The following is a 23,884-nucleotide window of genomic DNA, read 5'->3' on the forward strand; positions in this document are numbered from 1 at the left end:
GGTCAGTTTACACTAGTGGACATTTTCTCTTCACAGTCCTGCTCTTTGGTAAACTATTATTTTAAAATAACAACTATACATTAGTTGCATCTTGTTTGCCTCTTGTCCAAAGGGTCACAGGTTCACTGCAGAACATGTTTTGAATCAAAATTCAAACTGGCAACTCAGTGCGCTGCTGTGCAGCACTGTCGGAGGTACCATCTTTCAGATGAAACATTAACCGGGTCTGAACGTCCACAGGACCCATGAGTGCAGAAAGCACATTTGGAGAGGGAACCATACATTTATTTCCCTCTTCAATATAAAGAGCTTTGAAGTATCTTCCAGTGCGCAGGGAGAATTATTAGCATGCTGTATCCATAGTTGTGTATTACAGCTCACACCAGAAATCCTTGTTTCTAAGGCAGCCTGTACTTCATCATGCATGATATAGTGTGGAGCTATGATTGGTTACAAGAGAGGTTCTAATGTTCTTCGCATCACCTGGTTGCCCAGGAATCTCTTTTTGCTCTTACTGCCTGCACCTTGTGAATGCACCTTCCATGGCCATCAAGTCCTGGAACGTGTTTTGAACCTGGAGATTTTGGCTCAAAGACTGGGACACATCCACTGTACCAGAAGACCTCCTAATTATTCCCAGCAAAGGAAAATGTAACTAAGCAACTGGGTTGCTGACACTGTTGTCCCTTTGTTCTCCTATGGTTTTTTTCCTAAACCCTGCCTTGTTTGAAATTGTGTAGCGATTACAGGTCAATTAGAGATATTGTATAGCTGTACTCTGTCAAAACATCTAGTTTGTTTGAACCTGTTACCTCAGTGAGTGTTCTGTACTGCCACAGATGAACAGCACCTGCAGAAAGCATATCTTGGAACACCAGGAGGAACTAGCAAATGTTTGCTATGAAAAATCTACACCCACAGTCAGCCAAGTTGACCTTCCGCAATGTGCACACACAGACATACACACAAACAGTCTAGCCAAGCAAGGGTGGCACCGTGGCTCAATGGTTAGCACTGCTGCCTCACAGCACCAGGGACCCAGGTTTGATTCAGATGTCTGTGCAAACTCCACACAGACATTCTCCCTGTGTCTGCATGGGTTTCCTCGTGAGTGCTCCAGTTTCCTCCCACAGTCCAAAGATGTGCAGGCCATGCTAAATTACCCATAGTGTCCAGGTATGTGCAGGCTAGGTGGATTAGCCATGGGAATTGCAGGGTTACAGGGATTGGGTCTGGGTGGGATGATCTTCTGAGGGTCAATGTGGACCCAGTGGGCAAATTGGCCTGCTTCCACACTGTGTGAATATCAAGACGCCATTCAGGTCATTGATCTGAGTCAGGTCTTTGAAAGATCTTTCGAATTAATCCCACAGTTTTGCTGTTACCCTCTAGTCCTGGAGTTTTCTCTACTTCAGGGGCTCAATCTCTGAAGACTGCAGTCACAGTCCAATTGCCAGTGCGCACTTTTTTTTTGCTTTGAGGTCATGTTGGGGAGTGGGGTTTGTGTCGGGTGTATGGTGATGCTCACAGTGTGTGATTGAGGGATGGGGTCAGCAGTATAAGTTATCCAGGAGTTAGAGCAAGACATTTTGAACATTTGAGTTCAAAAAAGCAATTATAAGAAGCCATGTGATTTCAGCTGAATGACCAGCAAGTCCCTGGAGTAATAACTGCTGTGGTGTTTACTGAGAGATTTTAACAATCTCCAGAGGAAGAGAAAGAAGGAGCCAGAAACAAGTTCATGCAGGGGGAAGAGGCCCATGACACTGAAAGTCCTGGTATCAGCCATCTCCAAGCAGGTCAGGGCTGGGGAGACACGTAGAAATCAGTGAGAAGAAAGCTCTAGATGCAGAAGATTGTGGTGGTGTCAGAGAGATGGTGCAAAGCTGTTTTAGAGAGGAGTTTAGTGAATCCATGTAAATTAATAGTGAGCTGAATTAGCAGCTTGTTTTAAGGGGCACAACTGAAGAAAATAATGAATGCACAGCGATTTTTCAAAAGGAAACTGAATGCACCCACTCCAGCTGTGAGAGAAATGTTAGTGCAGAGATAGAGATGATTCTTAACTAAGGTAGAAGTGTCTGTAACATTCATGCAGCTGTGAGCACGTCCCAAATATTGTGTGGCCTGCCTGACACCAGGGCTAAGGATATCTCCTTGGAGGTGGAGGAGGACCTTGGAGTGGGTAGGAACAGATCCAGTTGTCATCATCCACGTTTGTACCACTACACTGACAAGACTAGAAAGGAGGTTCTGAAAGCTTTTGAACAGTAATGAGTTGAGTTAAAAGGCAGAACCTGCAAGGTAATAATCACTGCATCACCTGAGCCATGGGCAAACTGGCAAAGGCTAAATAAAGGGTTAAATGCTTGAAAGATAAGTGGGAGGACTGGCTTTCAGTTCAACTGTGATGGGACCAGTGTCCTGGCAACTCAAATAAGGAGAACTGTAGAAAGGTTTTGAATACTGAGGGATAATGGGATATGTAGGCTTAGAAATGGCAGCATTGCAGGACAATTATTTAGATAATGATAGCTGGAGTGGGACAGAAAGGACCAAAAGCAGTAAGTAGGGTCAAGGTGGGGAAAGTAGTCAGAAAGCCAAATCAGTTAATGGCTCCTTACTTAAATATTTTTGGAATAAAATAAATGAATTGATAGAACACATAGAGGTTAATGCTGTTACATGATCACAAGGAGATCAGAGCTAGGAACCAAATATTCAGGGATTTGTGACTTTTAAAAATGTCAAGCAAGAAGGAAATGATGATGAGGTAGCTTTGTCAATATGAGATGGAATAAATGTGATAGCAAGAAATGGTCTTGGATCAGAAAATGTAGAATCCCTTTAAGTAGAGGTAAGAAATAATAAGGGGGTGAAGATACTGATGGAGTTAGTCATAAGCCACCTAATGGTAGCTATATAGTGGGAGAGGAAATGAATCAGGAGATAATGATGGAGCATATAAAAAGTAGTGTAATAATCATGGGTGACTTCAATCTACATGCAGATTGGGAAAATCAAATTAGCAACGATAGGCCCAGGAAACATTCATAGACTGTATTCAGGAAAGGTTTACAGAACAATATGTTATGGTTCCAACCAGGGACAACACTATTTTGGATATGGTAATGAGACAGGTTTAATAAATGATTTCAGAGTAAAGATCCCCTAAGAAACAGTGACCATACCACAGTGGAGTTTAGCATTCAGAGTTTTAGAAGATTGAGAGGAGACCTTATTGAAATACATAAGATTGACAGGTGGATGTGGAGAAGTTGTTTTTGTGGAATAGTCTAAGACCAAATGGTGTGAAGGGTCATCCATTTAAAACCGAGATAAGGAGGGTTATTTTTCTCAGGAGAGTGGAATTCTTTACCACAGAAGGTTGTAGTGGCTTGGTCATTAAGAATACAAGGGTGGGACAGACATTTTTATTCAGTAAGGGAATCACGGGATGTGGGGAACGTAGAGTTGAGGGTTCTTAGATCAGCCATAATCTCATTGAATGGCAGAGCAGACTCAGTGGATCAAAAGGCTTACATCTGCTTCTTCATCATTTTATCTTTTGCTGAGATGAAAGGGATGAATATTTCTGAAATTTGTAACAAGATTTTTTTTTTTCTTTTCTAGTGCTTTTTTTAGGGTAATAAACATTTATGTTCTTTTGTTACAAGTCCATTGGCCTCTTGTGAATGTATTCAGTGAGTAGCCTCCATGGTAAATAAAAATAAAGCTTATGTTCTATCAAGCCAGAATTTGTTCTAGGATCTGACTTGCCAAGTATCAGCTGGGTCATGGCAATTTTCTTCTGCTACTTATTCAGTCAGTGTCTTCTAGATCAAATTTGCTGTTTTTTTTAAAAAGACTTCTCAGATTCCCTCTGCATTTTTGGTCAACGGCCTCCAAAATGCATCCTCTTCTTACCAACATTGTTGGTTGAAGAAACAGTCTCTCTTTAATTAGCCAAGAGAAAAACACTTCAGAGTTTTGAACACCTCAATTAAACTTTCCTCCCACCTTCTCTGCTCCACAGAAAACAATCACAGCGACTTTGGCCTCCCCATATAGCTGAAGTCTCTCATCTCTGATGTTTGTTACCAGACAGCTTTCCACCTAAATCAGTTGTGATTTAAGCAGGAAGGAAAGTAATTGAGTGGACAAGAAAAAGAAAATCGATCACAGCAGCTAGTGTTTGAATTCAGTATCTCTTGCCAATCCTCACTCAAAACTTTGTTTTAAAAAAGTGTGGTGGCTCAGTGGTTAGATCTGCTGCCTTACAGCACCAGAGACCCAGGTTCGAATGCAGCCTCTGGCAAATGTCTGTGTGGAGTTTGCACATTGGGTTTCCTGCGGGTGCTCCGGTTTCCTCCCACAGTCCAACGATGTGAAGTTCAGGTGAATTGGCCACGCTAAATTGCCCATAGTGTTAGGCGCATTAGTCAGAGGGAAATGGGTCTGGCTGGATTACTCTTTGAAGGGTCGGTGTGACTTGTTGTTCGATCCTTGTGGCAGTCCACTGGTCACAGGCCTCCACTCTGAGAAACAACCCTCCACCACTACCCTCTGTCTTCTATCTTTGAGCCAGTTCTGTATCCAAATGGCTAGTTAAATGCTGCAAGTTGCTTCATAGGAGCACTGTAAAACAAAATTTGATACTGTCTCTTGAGATATTTGGTCAAATCATCAATAGTTTGGTCAGAAGAGGTAGTTTTAAGAAGTGTCTGCTGTATGTTAGTGAGTTATAATAAAAATATATTTAGAACATGAAAGCCTTGTTGTACATCTGATTTTTCTTGGGTGCTTGGATGCAGTATCTGATTTTTCTTGGGTGCTTGGATGCAGTAAAAAGTACTGAGAGAAGCAGCTGCATGTTGGATTGATTTTTAAATAGAATCCGATTATTAAATGTGTATTAATTGGAAAAGTCTCACATTCCTCCGTCTAACATTTTTCAACCGAAACTTAAATTAAATGCTGGTTACATTTGAATAATTAAAGCACGCAGATAATGTAAATGTTATATATGTTAAGTAATGGGAAAAGAGTGCATGTTTTATAGAAAAAAAGAGTACTTTAATGATTCTAGAGATATAAAATGACATTAATTTGTTTGGTGAAATTCCATGTTTATCCCAGTGAAATACTTTTTGTTTCCCGTGAGAGAGCACCAGCAATCTTTGTAAGTGCTTTATAAATTGTGCCTAATATTCTTTTTTCCCTTGGTGATATGTTCAATAAATGTTTATCTAGTAGCTGAATTTGGATAATTACTGCTCAATTGTCCCAACTTTGATGACAATGTCTTCAGTTGCCAAGGTCTAAGTAGTGGAATTCTCTCCCTAAAGCTTTCCTCTTTGTTCCTTTAGATTACTGAATCTTTTGTCCAAGATTTTGACCAAGAATCCTACCAGCTCCCTATGTATTTTTGTGTGAGGGATGTCTTCTGCTATTTCTAAGGTGCTGCATAAATATGAGCTGTTGTTGCAGCAGATGGAATGAATTGTCTTGACCCGGGTTGCCATGACCCTCAGTATGTTCAATAGCAAAGAATATTAGCTCTTTCAAAGAGCCATCAGTCAGCTCCATGCCCTTATTTTCGTCTGCAGCACTGCAGTGTTGTTTTTTCCCCTTTTCCAGTATTTAACCGATCTTCCCTTGGAACATAATTATTGAATCTGCCATTTCAGGAAGTGGAATCCAAATCACAACAACTCACTCAATTTCATCATGCTGCATCTGGTTCTTTTATAATTACCTTCAATGTTATTCTGTGAATGTAATTATATCTGAAGTGCGGTGTTGTAAAAGTAATTAAGTATTTCAAATAGAATAATTATCTATATGTGATAAATGCAGGCAAAAATTATTTGTTGTAACAGCACATTTTATTTATGACTCATTCAGTAAACACAAAGTTAAATTGCAGAACAAGTAGTTAAAACGCACCGCAGATCAATTGATATGTGATAGATAAAATGGATTCATCTTTCAGATATAACCATTGAACAAATCAATATAAAATATTTTTGATGTGTAATTTTAATGTGGCCTGTTTAAAATAGGAGTGAGCTGGATCTTTAGACAAGGATTACTGATGTTCTAATTGAGGTTGACACTAGAAATTGCAGGTAGGAAAAACATTTGTGTGTACGATTCATCTCAGTAGCAGCATGTGTGCTACAGGGCTGGGGTTTTTGAAAAATTCATTCAAAGGATGTGGATGTCGCTGTCTGGGTCAACATTTTATTGCCCGTCCCTAATTGCCCCTGACAAGGTGGTGGTGAGTCAATTTCTTGAACCTCCGCCTCTGCCACATCTTCTCCCAGGAGGACCAGTTCCACCACAGAATACACCAGATGGCCTCCTCCTTTAAAGACTGCAGGTTCCCCTCTTCCGTGGTTGATGATGCCCTCCAGCACATCTCATCCACTTCTCAGACCTCTGCCGTTGAACCCCACCCCTCCAACTGCAACAAAGACAGACCCCCCCCCGGTCCTCACCTTCCATCCCACCAACCTCTGCATAAATCGAATCATCCTCCGCCATTTCTGCCACCTGCAAATGGACCCCACCACCAGAGATATATTTCCCTCCCTTTCACAGTAAAGACTGTTTCCTCCGCGATTACCTCGTCAGGTCCACGTGCCCCAACCCCCCCCCCCCCCCCCCCCCCCCTTCCTGGCACCTTTCCCTGCCACCGCAGGAATTGCAAAACCGCGCCCACACCACTCCCTCGCCTCCATCCAAGGCCCCAAAGGACCCTTCCACGTTTATCAAAGTTTCAACTGCACTTCCACACATGTCATTTACAGTATCTGTTGCTCCTGATGCGGTCTTCTCTATATTGGGGGGACAGGACTAATACTGGCAGAGCACTTCAGAGAACACCTCCGGGACACCCACACCAACTAACCCCACCACCCCATGGCCGAACACTTCAACTCCCCTTCCCTTCCACTCTGCTAATGACATGCAGGTCTTGGGCCTCCCCCATTGCTACACCTCAACCATCCAATGCCTCGAGGAAGAATGCCTCATCTTCCGCCTCGGGACCCTCCTAGCACATGGCATCAATGTGGATTTCACCAGTTTCCTCATTTCCCCTCCCCCTACCTTATCCCAGATCCAACCTTCCAACTCAGCACTGCCCTCATGACCTGTCCTGCCTGTCCATCGTCCTCCCGACCTATATGCTCCACCCTCCCCTCCGACCTATCACCTTTACCCCCACCTCCATCTATCTATCACGCTCTCAGCTACCTTTACCCCAACCCCACCCCCCTCCCATTTATCTCACCACCCCTCGACTCACAGCCTCGTTCCTGATGAAGGGCTTTTGCCCAAAGCTTCAACTCTGCTGCTCCTCGGATGCTTCCTGAGCTGGTGTGCTTTTCCAGCACCACACTTTCAATTCTAGTTACAGTATGGGTCTATTGCTTTGCAAAGTCAGTTGGAGATCACAGCAAACACAGCTGGCACCTACATCCTGTGAAAGAATAAACAAAAATAAACCAAACCCTTAGTCTGTTCCTGTTGCAATTTTTGCATCAAAGGTCTCTGAGAAACTTACTGCCTTCTCTCTCCTACCACTTGGGTCCTTTTGAGCTGGTGTGTCAATTGACTTTAGAACACGTGTTACAGTCAGCGTCATCTCTCGCATCAATATCATTCCCAAAGGGAATTTGCTCTGTCCAAACCATGCAATGAAGACTATCTCTGAAGAAATACCTGTCAGCTTGTAGTCTGAAGTAATCTGCAATTACTCGCATAGCTAGAGAACCGGGCAACTGTCCTTGCTTTTTAAAAAAAAAGGCTTGTATTTTTGTTGTGCCTTTCTCAACCACTGGGTATTTCAATGCAAGGAGGGCATGGCACATCAAGCATCGGTCATCAAAGGCCAGGTTGCTGCACCCTGTCCAATTTCTCTCTAACTCGATTTGTCGCACCCTTCTGGTGCAAGTGTTCAAAAATGTCTTAGTAAGGTCTGGGTCAGCAGAAAGTTAGATATAAGGGTTGGCACAGCAAACGACTGGTTTCAGCCTTAGTGTGGTCTTCGGATGCTGCGAGGTTCACTTCTGTTTTAATGCCTGCTTTGTCAGCTCTGGTTAAAGCTCGCTCATGGGGCGATATGCATTTTGAACAATTCAGGACTTTTTGTCTATCCATTATCATCTTTCACTGTTTCCTTCCCTTCAAATATCCTGCTGCTAATATGGTAATGCCTGTTGAAGTCTACAACTGGATTTGTGATTGGCTAAGACAGAAAAACCTGAATGCTGTGAACACATTATAACTTGTGTGAGATTAACACTTGTTAACATTTTATAACTATTATTTATAGCGGGACAGGAAGCAGGGCCTGGGTGCTGCTGACCTAATTGTTTTAGAGGAGTGTTATGCTTGTGGAGCAGTAATGTTCGTTGGTAGTTATCAATTTCCAGTGGATAGCTGTGTACTTTTGATCAAAAAATTATGTGTGGAATCTTTTTTTCTGAAGGGGCACAGCTGTGCTTTCTTTTTGAAAGCATTGGCCGACTTTATGGAGAAAGTCTGCAAGTGAGTGAATCAATGTATGTTTGCTGCTCATGGAAGTTTGAACAAACCACTGGCTAACTCTTTCACTATGTAATTTAAATGCCTATTACTGTCCAACAGCTTACCTAATTGAAAGGCTGTGATTAGGAGGGTGGGTGAGTTCATTTTTGCCCTTGTAATATGCTATCTTGTATCCTATTGGTAGTTTTTAAGTTAAACTCATTGTCTGTTCAGTTCTCCCAGCGGGAATGTAATGTATATAAAGCTGGTTGCACTGAACCCCAGCTAGTTCCCTGGTAGTTTTCCAAGGAGGAGACATTGTTTACCTGTCTACGCCTCAGTAGGACTCCAGGCTCGTGAATAAGTGTTGTCCCAGCCTCTGAAGCAGCTGTTGTCAAGGAAACGTCACCCATTTTTCAAGGGGAATGTTCGCTATTGCTCTGTAGGGATGGGATATAGGTGTGAGCTTGGTTGAGAGAACTGGTTTCCCAAGAAATGATTTGTTTTAAGAAAAACCTGGGCTGGAATTTCATAGCCTTTCAGTCTCAGGTTTGAAGGAAAGGGAGCTCTTGAATATCGGCACCTGCCCACCGTCTACCCACCCGTCGTGAATTGTCTTGCATTCTACAGAAGACCCTTAGACCTAGTGACATGCAGTCTCTGATCCAACCACCACTATTATCTTCTCTGGGACTAGGGAAGGCTTACACCAGGAGGGTAGCCAAGCAGCATTGAGTGGGCACACTGGTGTCAGGCAAGGTGCTTGATTGGATTGGAGCTTCTGTGGATTCCATGTGCCTATCAGACTCATTCCCCTCCACACCAACCAACTCTAATCACACATCAGAGAGCTGCCTATAGACCAAGTGGGTGCCAATATTCAAACTTACTGCTGCTGGGGGTGGTCTGGTTGGATGTCCTCCAAGGTGGACCACCTCCAATAGAAATGGAATTTTTGCCATTAGCCTGTGGATGGCCTGATAAATACTGTGAGTCACCTGGTTCTGGGCAGGGGTGCAGACCATGGTGAGAGGGCAAACGCCAATCTCCAAGATGTCTCTCCCCTCACTCTGCTTTATGCTTGTTAAAGTTATGTCAATAGAAGTCCCAGGGCTTATTTTGCCAGAATAAACAACCCAAGCAGATCAGACAGCAATAGTGCAGTGCTTTCTATCTGGCCTGTTAAATGCATTTGAAACTGTCCATGAACAACCCTATTGCCTCTTTGACCCTACTGGTGGCACATTGAGCATTGGTGATAGAGTGAATGCACAGAGACCCAGATTGACACTGTTGTCTGCTGAGTCAGATGGCCAACAGTAAGGCTGCTTGGTTCCTATGCCAGGCAGGTTACAGTAAAACCTGTTGCCCCGGCATAATCTTTGCTCATTCCATCTTAACAGGAAAGGGCTTATTTTAATCAGAGCAAACCTCATACATTCCAATTTAAACAGTGGTGCTCAGGACTGCTATAAATGTGCTGGATGTAATTATAACATTCAATCTAATGCGTCACTCAAAAGAAAACATTGGCATTGGAGATATTGTGTGTTCTAAACTGACTACTAAACTCAGCCTTATCTAATTAAAAACACTCAATAATTTACTTATTGCTGTGGCTATGGTGTCCCCATATGTAACTGTGCTGTTGGGTTTTTTGATTAATTTTTCTAATAGAGAATGGAGATGTGCATTCCACTAGTGCCTATCATGAATGCAGGATGTCTCAGATTATTAATAAGTAGCCACTGTTATAATCTAAGAAATGCAGCAGCAAATTGTTACAAACTCCCCTGAACAAAAAAATGAAATAAATGATAAGATAATCTTTGCGAGTGTAGCAGTGGTTTTGGGTGTGAGAATTTCCCTGCTCTTCTTCCACTTAGGATCATTTACATCCTCCAAGAGGACAGGTAATGCCTTGGTTTATTCCTCATAGAAAGACAGCTCTTCTGACAGTGCAGCACTCTCTGGCACTACTGCAAGGCATTGGCCTAGATTATGAATTCACATCTTTGGTGTGAGGCTGGAACCCACAGTCTTCTGTCTCAGAGATGAAGCTGATACCCCCTAGACCAGGCTAACAGTTCAGTACATTGAATGGAAGCTGCCAGCTGGTTCCCTTATACAAAGACTTCGCAAACTTGTTTCTGATGGCAGTAAGCAAACTGAGCAATTAATTGAGGGGGGGAAAAAAAAGTAAAATTGTGACTCCTTGAACTCTATAACCATGAAGGAAATCACTGCTGAATTTGCTGTTCAAGGCAGCAACACGGAGCACTATGCTTTGTCTCGGTGGATCCTGCAAAGAACAAATACAAGTTGCATTTGTATGGCTCCTTTAGTATGAATTGATTCCAGTGTGTTCCACAGTGGTGTTATTAATGGAAATTGACATCACACCACATAAGGAGGTCAGGGATGGATTACTAAAGTCTTCAGCAAAGAGATTGATTTCAAAAAGTGTACTAAAAGAGAATCTCAAGGAAGAAGAGGCAGAGAAGCTTAGAAAGAAAATTTCTGAACTTCGCGCCTCCAGTGGTGGAGCCATTTATATTGGGACAAAAGACCAGAATTGAAGGAGCACTGATAAATCAGAGCTTTGTAGGATTAGAAGAAATTATAGAGGGAGGGATAACGTCATGGTGGAATTTGAAAGTAAGCATAAAAAATGTTAAAGTTGAGGTGTTGGTTAGCTGATCCAATATAATACAAGTTGTAGACTAAATATAACTTGATGTGAGATAGGAAGTGACTTCAGCTTTGTCCTAAACCCCATTGAGAAGAACAATGGGAAACAGATACATGGGGCGCACCACCATCTGCAACTTTCCATTCTATGCCACATGCAAACCTGATTTGGAAATGCATTACTGTGCCATCTTTGTCAATAGGTTAAAATTCCTAGAATTCCCTTCATTATGACATTGTGGGTATATGTGCAACGGGTGGCCCACATGAGTTCACGGAAGTGGTTTGCAAAGCCCTCTTAACCTTCAATTCTGGTCTCATGGGGTCAGGCATGACACCAAGATTCTAATCTAGACTTGCATGATTCCTATGGGGAGGGATAAAGTCTGTTGCTGGGATCAAATTTTACTTCCCTGAAACAGGTCATTGGTGAGAGCTCATCTCGAGTAGTGTACGCAGTTTTGGTCTCCTTATCGAAGGAAGGATGTAACTGCATTAGTGATAATTCAAAGAAGGTACTCTAGATTGATACCAGGAGAGAGCAGGCGATCATAGAGCCTTACAGCCATACAGCATAGAGACGGGTCTTTTGGCCCCAACTGGTCCATGCCAACCAAAACGTCTGTCCATGCTAACCCCCATTTCTCTGCACTCGCCCATATCGTTCCAATCCTTTCCTATCCATATATTTGTCCAAATGTATTTTAATTGTTGTTAATGTACCCCCCTCAACCACTTCTGCTGGCCGCTCATTCCATATGCGTGCCACGCTCTGTGTAAAAAAAAAAAACTGCCCATCGGGTTCCTTTTCCCTCTAACTTTAAACTGATGCCCTCTAGTCCTTGATTCCCCAGCCCTGGGAAAAAGACTGAGTGCATTCACCCTATCCATGCCTCTCATGATCTTATACACCTCTCAGTCACCTACGCTCTCAAGAAAAATGTCCTGGCTTACACAACCTCTCCCTATAACTCAGACAATTGAGTCCAGGTAACATCTTTGTAAAGTTCTTATGCATTCTTTCCAGATTCGTAATATCCTTCCTATAACAAGGTGACCAAAACTGATCACAAAACTCCAAGTGCGGCCTCACCAAAGTCCTGTACAACTGCAACATAACTCCCTAACTTACTTATTCACTGCCCTGACTAATGAAGGCCAGTGTGCCAAAAGCCTTCTTCACTGCCCTCTCTGCCTTTCAGAGAAGTATGAACCTGAACTCCAAGATCCCTCTGTTCCACCACACTCTTTAAGGCCCTTCCATTCACCATGAAGCTCCTACCTTGATTTGACTTTCCAAAATGCAAGACCTCATATTTATTTATATTAAAATCCATTTGCAATTTCTCGGCCCACTTCCCCAGCTGATAAATGTCCTGCTGCATTTTATGACAACATTCCTTACTGTGCACGATACCTCTTTTTTTAGTGTCATCAACAAACTTACTAATCATGTCTTGTACATTCTCATCCAAAGCATTGATATAGATAACAAACAGGAATGAGCTCAGCACCAACCCCTGAGGCACTCCACTCGTCACAGGCCTCCAGTTCAACAAGCATCCTTCCACTATTACCCTCTGCTTCCTACCATCAAGCTAATTTTGTATCGCAATTTGCCAGCTCGCATGGTCTCCCACTCACAAAGCCATGCTAACTACTCCTATTCAATTCCTGAAGAAGGGCTTGTGGCCGAAACGTCGATTCTCCTGCTCCCTGGATGCTGCCTGACCTGCTGCGCTTTTCCAGCAACACATTTTCAGCTCTGATCTCCAGCATCTGCAGACCTCACTTTCTATTCCTATTCAATCCCTATCTTTCCAAATGCATGTATATGGTCAGTTGAGGAAATGTTAGATAGGCTGTACTTGTTTTCAGCACTGTTTTGAAGAGTGATGCATGTTGAGATTGTAATTTATAAGGTCCTAAATAATTTTGATCAAGTGAATGTTAGAAAGATGTTTCTTTTTATGGATGTGTTCAAAACTAGGGTCACACTTTGTGGACGGTGATAAACAGATGTATTTTCTCTTAGAAGGTTGCACAACAATGCAGCTCCATCTCAGAAGGCAGTGGAGATAGGGCCATTGGATATTTTTAATGCAGAGGTAGGTTGATTCTTGACAGGCAAAAGAAACAAAGCTCATTGGGAGTAGATGGGAATCTGGAATTTGAAGCACAAACAGATCACACATGATCTTATTGGATAGCAGAACTACCTTGAGGGACCAAATGGCCTCTTTGGGCTACTGTTTCATATGTTCTTCCCAGTATTTAGTTCAAGGGAATTTCTGATCATCCAATGCTAAGTGTTGGACAAACTCTAGTGACCATTCGTGACAGTGGAGGGCTCATAAGGTTATAAAATGTAGCCGCAGAAGTAGACCATTTATATGCTACTCATAGATACAGCTCATTGAGTTCTACTCCTCCATTCAATGAGTGGTCTGATCTTGTAATCCTAATCTCCACTTCCCTGCCTTTTCCTCATGGCCCCCTGATTCTTTTAACTGATTAAAAATCTGTCCAAACCATCCTTGAATATTCTTAATGACCCAGCCTCAACTACCCTCTGGGAAAAGAAATTCCACCTCATCTCTGCCCTCTGGTCCTAATCAGCCCCACGTGGGAAAATAATCTTTCTGCATCACCCTAACACATTTCTAAAAACTATGGATCTTTCAATAAGATCACCTCTCATTCTTCTATATTTCACCGTTGAGAAAGAGAGAACATATTAGTTTATCACCCTTACTGAGAAGGTGATTTATGACTTGGATGGGAGTTATTTCAGTTTTGCAGAAAGTATAAATTGCAGGCAATTACATATAGGATTTGAGAGTTGACCCTATACATCCAATAACCTGTTGACATTTATTATGTGGATTTACTGGTAACGCCCTCCCGTGTGTGAAGGATGTCAGGGTCCCTAGAATAATACCTCAGAATGAGTTATTGCTTTCAGTTGAAGTGGAGAGATAGGAATGATAAACAGTGAGAAGTGGATTCACACTCCCATTTAAACAATGACTTAACATCTCCAAAGTATCACATGCTCATTCTCTCTCTTTCTTTCTCTTTCTCTCTCTCTTTCTCTATCTGTCTATCTGTCTCTCTCTCTCTCTCTCTCTCTCTCACACACACACACACACACACACTCACACACGCTTCCCCACACGCGCACACACACACACACGCTTCCCCACGCCCGCACACACACACACACACACACACACACACTCTCACACTAAGTGAGCACAGTTTCTAACTGTAATATAACTAGGGTACAATTAAGGTTTCTATTGTGTAAATAGGAGAAGCCATGACATGCTGCTGGAGCTAAGATGGTTATTAGAAAGTGCACTTGAGGAACTAATTAGATTCACTGACTTGGCACATATCATCGAGTTTTCTTATCTATGCTGAGCTGTATCTATGAGTAGCATATAAATTAGTTTGTGGATCCTAGTCTCAAAATTACCACTTGCAATGGAAAAAGAACAATGTTTTAACTACAATAAATGTCTTACATACCATTTCCAGATTTACCAGGCTACCTGTGTAACCCAATCAGCAAGTCTTGTTCAAAGATTTTAACCCTTTCTTATGGTTAAGTCCTGGCAGATATTGTTATCATGCAATGTACACATCTGAACAAAGACACAACTTAGTGCTGAGTTTCATTTGATTGAACAGTGACTAAGCAATTGAATCCTCAATGTTGTGGGCACAGTTGATGGTTGGGGCTCCATACACTCTCATTACTACAATTTGCTTGAAGTCAATTAACCATTTATACAACAAATGTCCACAGTTCTAACTGGCTATAGAAATGCAGTGTATAAATGAAGTAATTAATAATTAAAATCAATCTTTATTCCACTTCAGCAATGATCTCTTATGTATTCCATGTTACCGTTTAGGAATCTTTGTCTGAAACAAAAGAACAAGGAAAAAGTTTGTGAGCACACACTAATGTACTGACTATCCAGCCATGACCTGCTAACATTTTCAACAGTATTATATGTGCCAACTGTGGCTCAGTTCGTGTTGCTGTCGAATCAGAATCAGAAGGTTGTGGGTTGCAGTCCCAGACTTAATAAATCCAGACTTAATAAAATTTGAACGTGTTTGCATGTCTGTCCACAGTCTCTGGATAATTAAGGCTGTGCATAAGCTTATATGTATGGAACAGGAAATGTGAACCAATAGCAGAGATAATGTTTGCCAGATAAAGGTAAACAGATTTGTGGATAAAGACGCTTCATCGAAATATTCAGTTAATGCAAGACAGTCAATAAGGCTGGCTGGTCATTTGTTTGTAATTCTAAGGGTTTTTCTGTAAGAACATTAAACCACAGAGAGGTTACGGCACAGAAAGAGACCATTTGGCCCATTGTGTTTGTGCTGGCACAAGAAGGAAAAAAAACCTAGCTGCCCATTTTTAAACCCACCTTCCAGGAGGTTACAACGCTTCATGTGCAGATCCAGGTACCATAAAACGTAGGAGCATAAATTAGGCCATTCAGCCCATCATGGCTGATAAGTTTCTCAACCCCATTCTCCCACCTTCTCCCTGTAACCTTTGATTCCCCTTAACAACTAAGAACCTATCTAGCCCTGCCTCAGATATACTCACTGACCTGGCTTCCACAGCCTTCTGTGGCAGTGAATTCCAAATAGCTTTTAAATGAGCGGTTTCTGGTTCCAAACCAAAACGGGCAGTGAATTCCAGGCACCAACCTTTTTCCTAAGATTCTTTTCTAATCCTTCTATCATTCATTTTAAATATGTGGCCAATGAATACTTAATGAGGTTGGGATCTTTGACGTTTCAAATGGAAGAGTGGAAGGACTCTTGTGGCACAGTGGTAGTGTCCCTACCTCTGAGCCAGGAAACCCAAAGTTCAAGTGCCATCTGCTCCAATGCTGAGTCAATGCATATCCGAGAAGGTTGATTAAGGATATCTAGCGGGTGAGTGGATGCACATTTTAAACAGAATAAGGAAGAGATGTTGCCTATCTCTACTTGTGCACAAACCGGTTCAAGCTAAGGTTGACAGGGTGCAACCATCAGGAAAGACTGAAATGCTTGGGTTCTGTTCACAGGTAAAGAAATGACTGAACGATAGCCTGATAGTGGTCTTAAAAACCATGAAGCAAGTTTGATAGAGTAGATGTAGAGAAAGTATTACCATTTTGGGCAAAACCAAAACAGGATCGCTGAGTATTAGGTAATCTCTATTAAATTCAATAGGAATTCAAGACAGGCATCTTTGATGAGAGAGTAGACTTTGCAGCCACAAGGAGTGGTTTAGGTGAACAGCAGAGATTGATTTAAGGAGACGTTGGCTAAACACATGGGAGGAGAAAGGAACAGGAGGATGAGTTGATAGGATAAGATGAAGAAAAGTGGAAGGTGGGCCACATGGAACATAAACACCAGTCTGGACCACTTGTGCCCCTGTGTAATTCTCGTTGGCTTTATTTAATGATGTAGGTGGACGACATCTTGGGTGAAGATAGTGATAATGAAAGTGAGAACGAGAAAGAAGAGAAGATGGAGGAGCAGTGTGAACAACCAAAGGAGGAAGCACCGCAGCAAGATCAGCAGACAGTACAAAGTGGCGAAAGTAAAAACCAGAAGCCTGAAATAGAAACAAGACCTAAATCATCCTCAAGTGAAGAAAGCTTAACAGCCAGAGTTCCCAGGTAGGCATCATACTGTTTTTTCCTTTGAACTTATGGGAGTACAACTTTATTATTATGACCTAAAAGCTTCTATCAAATCAGGCAGTGAGCCACTTTGCTGAAAGTTTCACATCACTTTGACTTTGAAGGTTGGTGGTTCCCATAAGCTGTACATTAATGCTTCAAAGTGGTTTTGTTTCACTGCTGTTTAGTGACCACCTAAACTCATTTCAAGTCTGGAGCCATGTAACTGAATTTGCTAAACTCCACATTCTTTGGTAGAGAAGTTCTGTTTCTGCTCAACTCTGGTATGAGTTGGAGATTGAACTGACTTTTACATGATGCAAATAATCAATGAAATTAAATTAAAATCTAAATACTTGCAAATAGTTTTGTGCAGTTTCCACCACCCCATCTCTCCCACATTTCTTGTGTCCCAGTTGGAATAAACCTTTCTGAGTTTTGCTTATAGCTTTAGGCACTTGGTCAAGATGTTTCTGCACATAGTAAGCAGTAATAGCACAGTGGTAATATTTGTAATTCCAGTCTAATTCTGAGGACCTGGGTTTGAGTCCCACCCTGCAAATGGTGAAATTTGAATTCAAAACACTAACGTCCTTTCAGGAAGTAAATTTACTGTCCTTATCTATGCATTGAAGGGCAATATCTGCTGGCCTAGCCAGCAACACTCTCAGCCCTCAATTTAGAAGAGTCAACCTGGACTATGTATGGACTACCTACTGTGTTGGGGATATCTGGAGATATCCCTGGATATCCCAGGTGCCCCTCCTTCTAAACCTTGGCAAACTGCAGTGTCTCCTTCCTCCTTGCCAACCAAACTCAGTTAAATAGTCTGTTTTGTGGAGTGATAGTCAGTCAGTTGGTGGTGTTCTGATTAATCAAGTAGCTCTGTTAGAGAAGATGTTGAGCACCTTGAGTGTTACTGCAGCTTGATTTCTACAGGCAAAGGTGCATGAGCTACACACAATTCCTGTAAATGGAGCAATTAAAATCGTGCTTGCAGGGGATTAAGTTATCGGATATGCAGGCAGTACACCAGTGACTTAGTAGATAAATGTAGGTACGTGGCATGGAGAAGAGTAGTAATACTCATCCACTGGACATGTCGTAAATGATTGCTTGTTCGAAATGTAAAGTGGTCAGATAGCATTTGGGAGCCTTGCACAAGCAAACATCTTCAAGGAATGAAGGACTACAACTAAGTGCAGGGAAGTTGAAGAGATGGAACTTCTCTGCTCAGAAGAGAGTAAGTTAAAGAGGAGATTTAATTGAGGCTTCCGGTTCTAAGGAATTTTTATTAATGAGGAGAAATGCTTACTGCTATCGGGAGGGCCGAGAGGCTGAGAGAGATTTAAGACAATTTGTAAAAGTACCAGAGGAAAAATGAGGGTTTTTCTTTTTAATGCAACATGTTATAATGATCCAGAATGTGCCACCTGAGAGATCAGAGGAAGCCAATTTCAAGCGACCTTCAAAAGGAGACGGGTAAATACTTAGAAAATGAAGCATTTGCAGAGCCATGGGGAAAGAACAGGGCAATTAGAACTAATTGAATAGAGTCAGCACAAACACAGTAGGCCAAATGGCCTCTCCTGCACTGTTCTACTATTCAAAGATGGAGATGAATGGGAAGAAAAATAGGGCCTAGCAATCCAACTGTGGACAAGTGGTTATCTACACAATTTGCATATATGCAATGGTAAAGGAGTTCAAACATCATTTCATATTTTTCTGATGCACCCAAAGATGAACTTTTATTTAAAAAAACATTGGATGGATGCTCTGAGTTCTAGGCCTGTACTTAGCTGTTGCCTCGGAGGTAGTTGAAAACCATGGAAACAAACTTATGAAACAGACTTATGAGCACCATGAGCAATCTTTAGTAGCTTTGACTTTCTTCGGAAACGATGTTTACTTTCACAGCTGCATATTTTAAGAATATTCAATTGCTAGTGTGTTCGTTGACATTAAAGCTGTGACCAACTGGACTGAAATAATCTTAGGCTTTTTTCAGAACATCTGTAAAAGTCTCATTGTCTATGTGCTTGTGCTTGTGTTTTCATCAAAGACAGTGCTGTTTCTGAATATGCCCCACAAAAGCATCTTTTTAGATATTCGAAGCCAAGTCTGAAGGAGTCAAGATCTCCGAGTTTACTCTGTAGTTTGTAACAAATGGCACCAAATTAAATAGAACTGTGATTGGAGTAAATTGAGGTCCATTAAGCTTAGCACAAGGATATATTGAATACTGTTTGCACTGTAAAACTTTGCACCAATCAGGGATAAAACACATGTCGGTAGTAACTTTTGTTGTACAAAGTCTGGCTTTAGTATGGTCATGGTATAATGTTATGACTCTGGCTCATAGTAATACTGAATAAATCTAATCCCAGCGTAAGACTCGGCTTAAAATAGCATAGGTTTTAGCTTTGTAGTTTGTTTATTGAGGTGCTTAGTCACTGAACATATTCACAAGAGGCTGTGAGTATACTTTAACAAAAGAACTTCAAAGTTCAGTACATACAAGAGACAAAAAATAAAGAAAATGCCCTTCTGTGTTAAAGATGTAAAAAGGTATAGGTCGGTAGGTGGGTAATTATTTTGTTTGTGGTGTACATAGCCACATAGCCAGGCAGTAGTCTTGTCAGTGGAACTCTTTCAGCATACCTTATACAACAAACACTCCTCCACAATGTGAATCATATTTGGACTAGAGTCTGGATGGTCTCAGCAACCTTGTTAATGTTGGATGTCTGCACAGAAGAAATGGCCAGTCTGGAAATGTTTGAAAAGGACCCACTGTCACAGTGGTAGATCAAAGCCAGTGGACAAACAGCGAGTTCTGTATTGAGATTGCTGGTGGATGTTATTTCCTTCCGATTTCCAGTCCCATCTGCTGTTGAAGTGTATAATAACATCTCTGAACAGGTTAAGCAAAAAATATCGAAACATATGGGGTTTTGTGAGAAAAGACATACTGCTGGTGGATTGATGGGATAACTGAATAAACACAGGCTGGGATTGGAATAAAGCTTCATTAATATCAGGTCAGTATTTATTCACATAACTTCTGATGGTGATTGTACTGATTCACTGAAGGCCTTTCTGAAAATTGCAAGCGACACTTGGAACCTGATCAAATTTTGTATTCCATTGGTGGCCATTCAGTGTTAGTAAAAAGAATGTGTGAAACTAAATTGTAGACTACAGAAAGTCACAGTAACTGAGATGGACCTCAAACCCACTTTTGAATGCTGCAACATTTGTTCCTGCATAGAACACTACACTTTGTATTAAAGACAAAAATCAGTGATTAGCAATAATCAATTCTTTACACTACTTTCCAGAGTTATCCAATGTTTAACATACAATGTATTACTATTCTGTTTGCACTCATTACAAGCACAGCACTTTATCCAAACATTAAACAATGTTCAAACCACTCAAGATTAAGAACTGATTAATCCACTTGAATGCTATTGAAAACACCATATTGTCATTGGGATCTGTGATATTTATACATTACTTTTTAATTTGGATCGCTTCATGTTTTGTACAAGATGTTGCAGGAATACCAAAAAAGTTTGAATATTAATCAGTATGCTTTGGTATGCTTTGGAGTATACATTTACTCGTGGTAAATAGTTTTTCTGCATTAAATATTTTTCTTGTGCTAAGTTCAAAATTTTTGGAATGACTTACGAGAACTAGAAATTCTTACAATTGGATTTGCAATTATACTATATCCTCTCAAATTGGTTATACATTTATACCAACACTAGTTCAAGACCATTGCCTCAAATTCTTATTGTCAGTTATTATCATAAAGCTGCATGTAATCACAACATGCATATCAACCAAAATGTTTGTCAGTGATGTGAGATGTTATGTTCAGTATTTTTATATAAAAGATGTGTTTCAGTCGTCTTCCCTCATTTTCTGCAATATGAAACCCCTATTCAATATTATTCAAACTAATTTATTCCATTTAAAACTTCTCACAGATTATAATTAGTATATGCAAATTTTATTGTGTGACATATAATTTTTAAGTCGATTTTAGTGAGAAAACATTAAAGAATGAATTAAGTAATTTAGTTACCATCCAAGTTTAACGTTTGGATAAAGTGCTGTGCTTGTACTCCTAGATTTTATTTTTACTATTTAAACCTAATTATATTGCAAGCATTTATGCTGATACGGAATGCATTAGCTTTATTTTTGAGAGCGTCAGCAACTTATGTTTTACAAAATCCATCAGTTTAGCTGCTGCTTATTTAGGCGATAATTTTAAGTCACTTAAAATACTGGAAAGTTAGAACTTAGTTGTGACATCTGAATTAAGAAAACATATCAAGTCAATCAGCAGAATGGCTAGACCTTGAAAGCCAAGTGAGTCAGATGTTCAAAGTATCATTTAATGTTCTGAACATATGACATGCACTGCTGATGCAGTGTAATTACAATGATAAAAGAAGTACAATTTAATTCTACCAGGATGTTCAGTTTAGAGTTTTGTCTTTAGTACAGTACAAGACTATTTGAAGAGGTGTCTGTCTCTCTGCTGGAGCTATATCTGTTCAATGAGTACAAGCTATGTAGAATAACACTGTTCTGAAAAATTGCAGGCTATTCACGTGTTCTGTGCCTTTCTTTGTAACATGTTGGGTACCAGTCTTGCAGAAAAAAATCCTTTTCATAAATAAAAGAAGTAGATTTTAGTGACAAAACATGAAAGAATGAAAAGTAATTTAGTCACCATCCATGTTTAGTGTGTGGATAAGATGCTGTACATTAACTGAGCATTATGTTGATGTATTTGTTCCTATCTGCAGTCTGTACCCTGACTGTTTACTACACGGGCTAGTCTGTAACTTACACCTATGTAAAATTCCTAGGAGTGACAGTAAAATAGGTACTTGTTTTGCTATGATGTGTTCCAAAAACTGTATCTGTGCATTATACCAGCGTTATGGCTGTGGATCAAAGGCGTTTATTTTATGAACATTACTCATGTATCACCATTTGTACTGAGTACTGTGAAAAATGATGATGAAAGAAGTGTTGTTATCTATTTTCTCATTTAGTTACCCCAATACTGCAAAGTACTGCAGATGCTGGAAATGTGAAATAAATGCAGAAAATGCTGGAATGCAGAGGCAGCATCTGTGAAGTGAAGACCAGAATTAATGTTGTAGTTCAGTGGCCTTTGATGAGACCTGGAAGAAATAGGCGATTAAACAGTTTAAACATGGCAGTTAGTGGAAGGGGCTTGAGCAAAGAACTAGTGGGAACATCTGTGAGGATAGAAGGCAGAGAGATTCACAGAAAAATGGATAATAGTGCAAGGCAAAAGGAGTGGTCAGGACTAATAAAGGAACAAAAGGTGAGGAGGTGTAAATGACAATGGCAAAGTGATTAGTGCAGCAATAAAAATGGGTAATTTTATAGAACCATACAGTGCAGAAGAGGCCATTCGGCCTATCATTCTGTACCAACATAAAATCTATTCTCAATCTACATTAGTCACACTTTCAAGCGCTTGGCCTATAGCCTTGGATATTATGACATTTCAAATGCTCATTGAAGTACTTTCTTAAAGGTTGTGAGATTTTGTGCCTCAACTACCTTCCCAGGCAGTGCATTCCAGATTCACTCCACACTCTGGGTGAAGATCGTATCCTCAAATTCCCTCTAGACTTCTGCCTTTCATCTTAAAATTTGCCAGTTTTGTTATTGACCTTTTGACTAAGGGGACATCCGCTTCCTATCCATTTTGTTCACATGCCTCCCCCGCCCCCCAGCCTTCTCTGCTCTAAAGAAAACAACCTGAGCTTATCCAGCCACTGCCCATAGTTAAACTGCTCCATTGAATTTCCTCTGCACACCTTCCTGTATAGTGACCTAAACTGCATATCATATGGATTCAATAAATGAAACTATCTAAGGTAGCCATGAAATTGAGTTCATCAAGTGCATTCGAGGCAATTTCATAAGACAATCTACTATGAAACCAACACCTGTAACAGATTACTTTTACTCTGTTAATGTGGAATGAGACTGATTCATTAATGATCTGAAGAAATTGTGATGTTCGGATGAGGAGTTTGTTGATGGGGAGAGGTTGAACATGTTGAACCCATATTATAGTGTAGAATATTGAGAGGTGATTGTATTAAGCATATAAGATTTCAAGAGGGTTAGACAAGATGCTGGGAGGATGCTTCATCCTGTGAAGGTTTGCAAAACTAGGGGCATAATTTCAGCAAAATAGGTCTGCTAATTTAAGACTGCGATGTAGAATTTCTTGTCCAAGAAGTGGGCGGCATGGTGGCACAGTGGTTAGCACTGCTGCCTCACAGCGCCAGAGACCCGGGTTCAATTCCTGCCCCAGGCGACTGACTGTGTGGAATTTGCACGTTCTCCCCGTGTCTGCGTGGGTTTCCTCCGGGTGCTCCGGTTTCCTCCCACATTCCAAAAGATGTGCAGGTCAGGTGAATTGGCTATGCTAAATTGTCCGTATTGTTAGGTAAGGGGTAAATGTAGGGGTATGGGTGGGTTGCGAGTCGGTGTGGACTTGTTGGGCCGAAGGGCCTGTTTCCACACTGTAAGTAATCTAATCTAAAAAAAAAAGTGTGCATCTTTGAAAATCTCTATGCCAGAGAGTATTGGAGGGTGGATCACCGAATATGTTAAATGCTGGATTAGACAGATGTTTCATCTGTAAGAAGCTGCGAGTGATGTGAGGTAAACCAGACAGTGATGTTAAGGCCACAGTGAAATCAGCCATGATGTAATTGAATAGAAAAGCAGGCTTGAAGGACCCAGCAGCCTATTCATTCTATTTCTTACATTCATCACCAGCTTTCCTTGAAGATAAGAGCTGTGATTATAATCTCAAAGTGTTGATACATAGTTTTGATGCTCTGCTTCATAATCCACAT

The 23,884-nt window shown here is 41.0% G+C and overlaps 1 protein-coding gene across 4 annotated transcripts in view; it reads left to right on the top strand.

The window, feature by feature from the left end:
- The window catches only part of ctdp1 (CTD (carboxy-terminal domain, RNA polymerase II, polypeptide A) phosphatase, subunit 1), a 313,359-nt gene that overhangs the window by 225,767 nt on the left and 63,708 nt on the right, over nucleotides 1-23,884 (top strand). For 2 of the 4 annotated variants that reach the window (XM_043688613.2, XM_043688612.2), the window contains exon 12: nucleotides 16,729-16,940. The exons of the other annotated variants lie outside the window; for them this stretch is intronic. In XM_043688613.2, the coding sequence (XP_043544548.1) occupies nucleotides 16,729-16,940 (212 nt within the window). The remainder of the gene's footprint in view (nucleotides 1-16,728; nucleotides 16,941-23,884) is intronic. 4 annotated transcript variants of the gene reach the window in all.

The sequence above is a fragment of the Chiloscyllium plagiosum genome, unplaced genomic scaffold, assembly GCF_037043375.1.
Source record: "Chiloscyllium plagiosum isolate Xiang-an unplaced genomic scaffold, Cpla_swu_hap1 HiC_scaffold_4, whole genome shotgun sequence".
In the NCBI taxonomy this organism is placed as follows: domain Eukaryota; kingdom Metazoa; phylum Chordata; class Chondrichthyes; order Orectolobiformes; family Hemiscylliidae; genus Chiloscyllium; species Chiloscyllium plagiosum.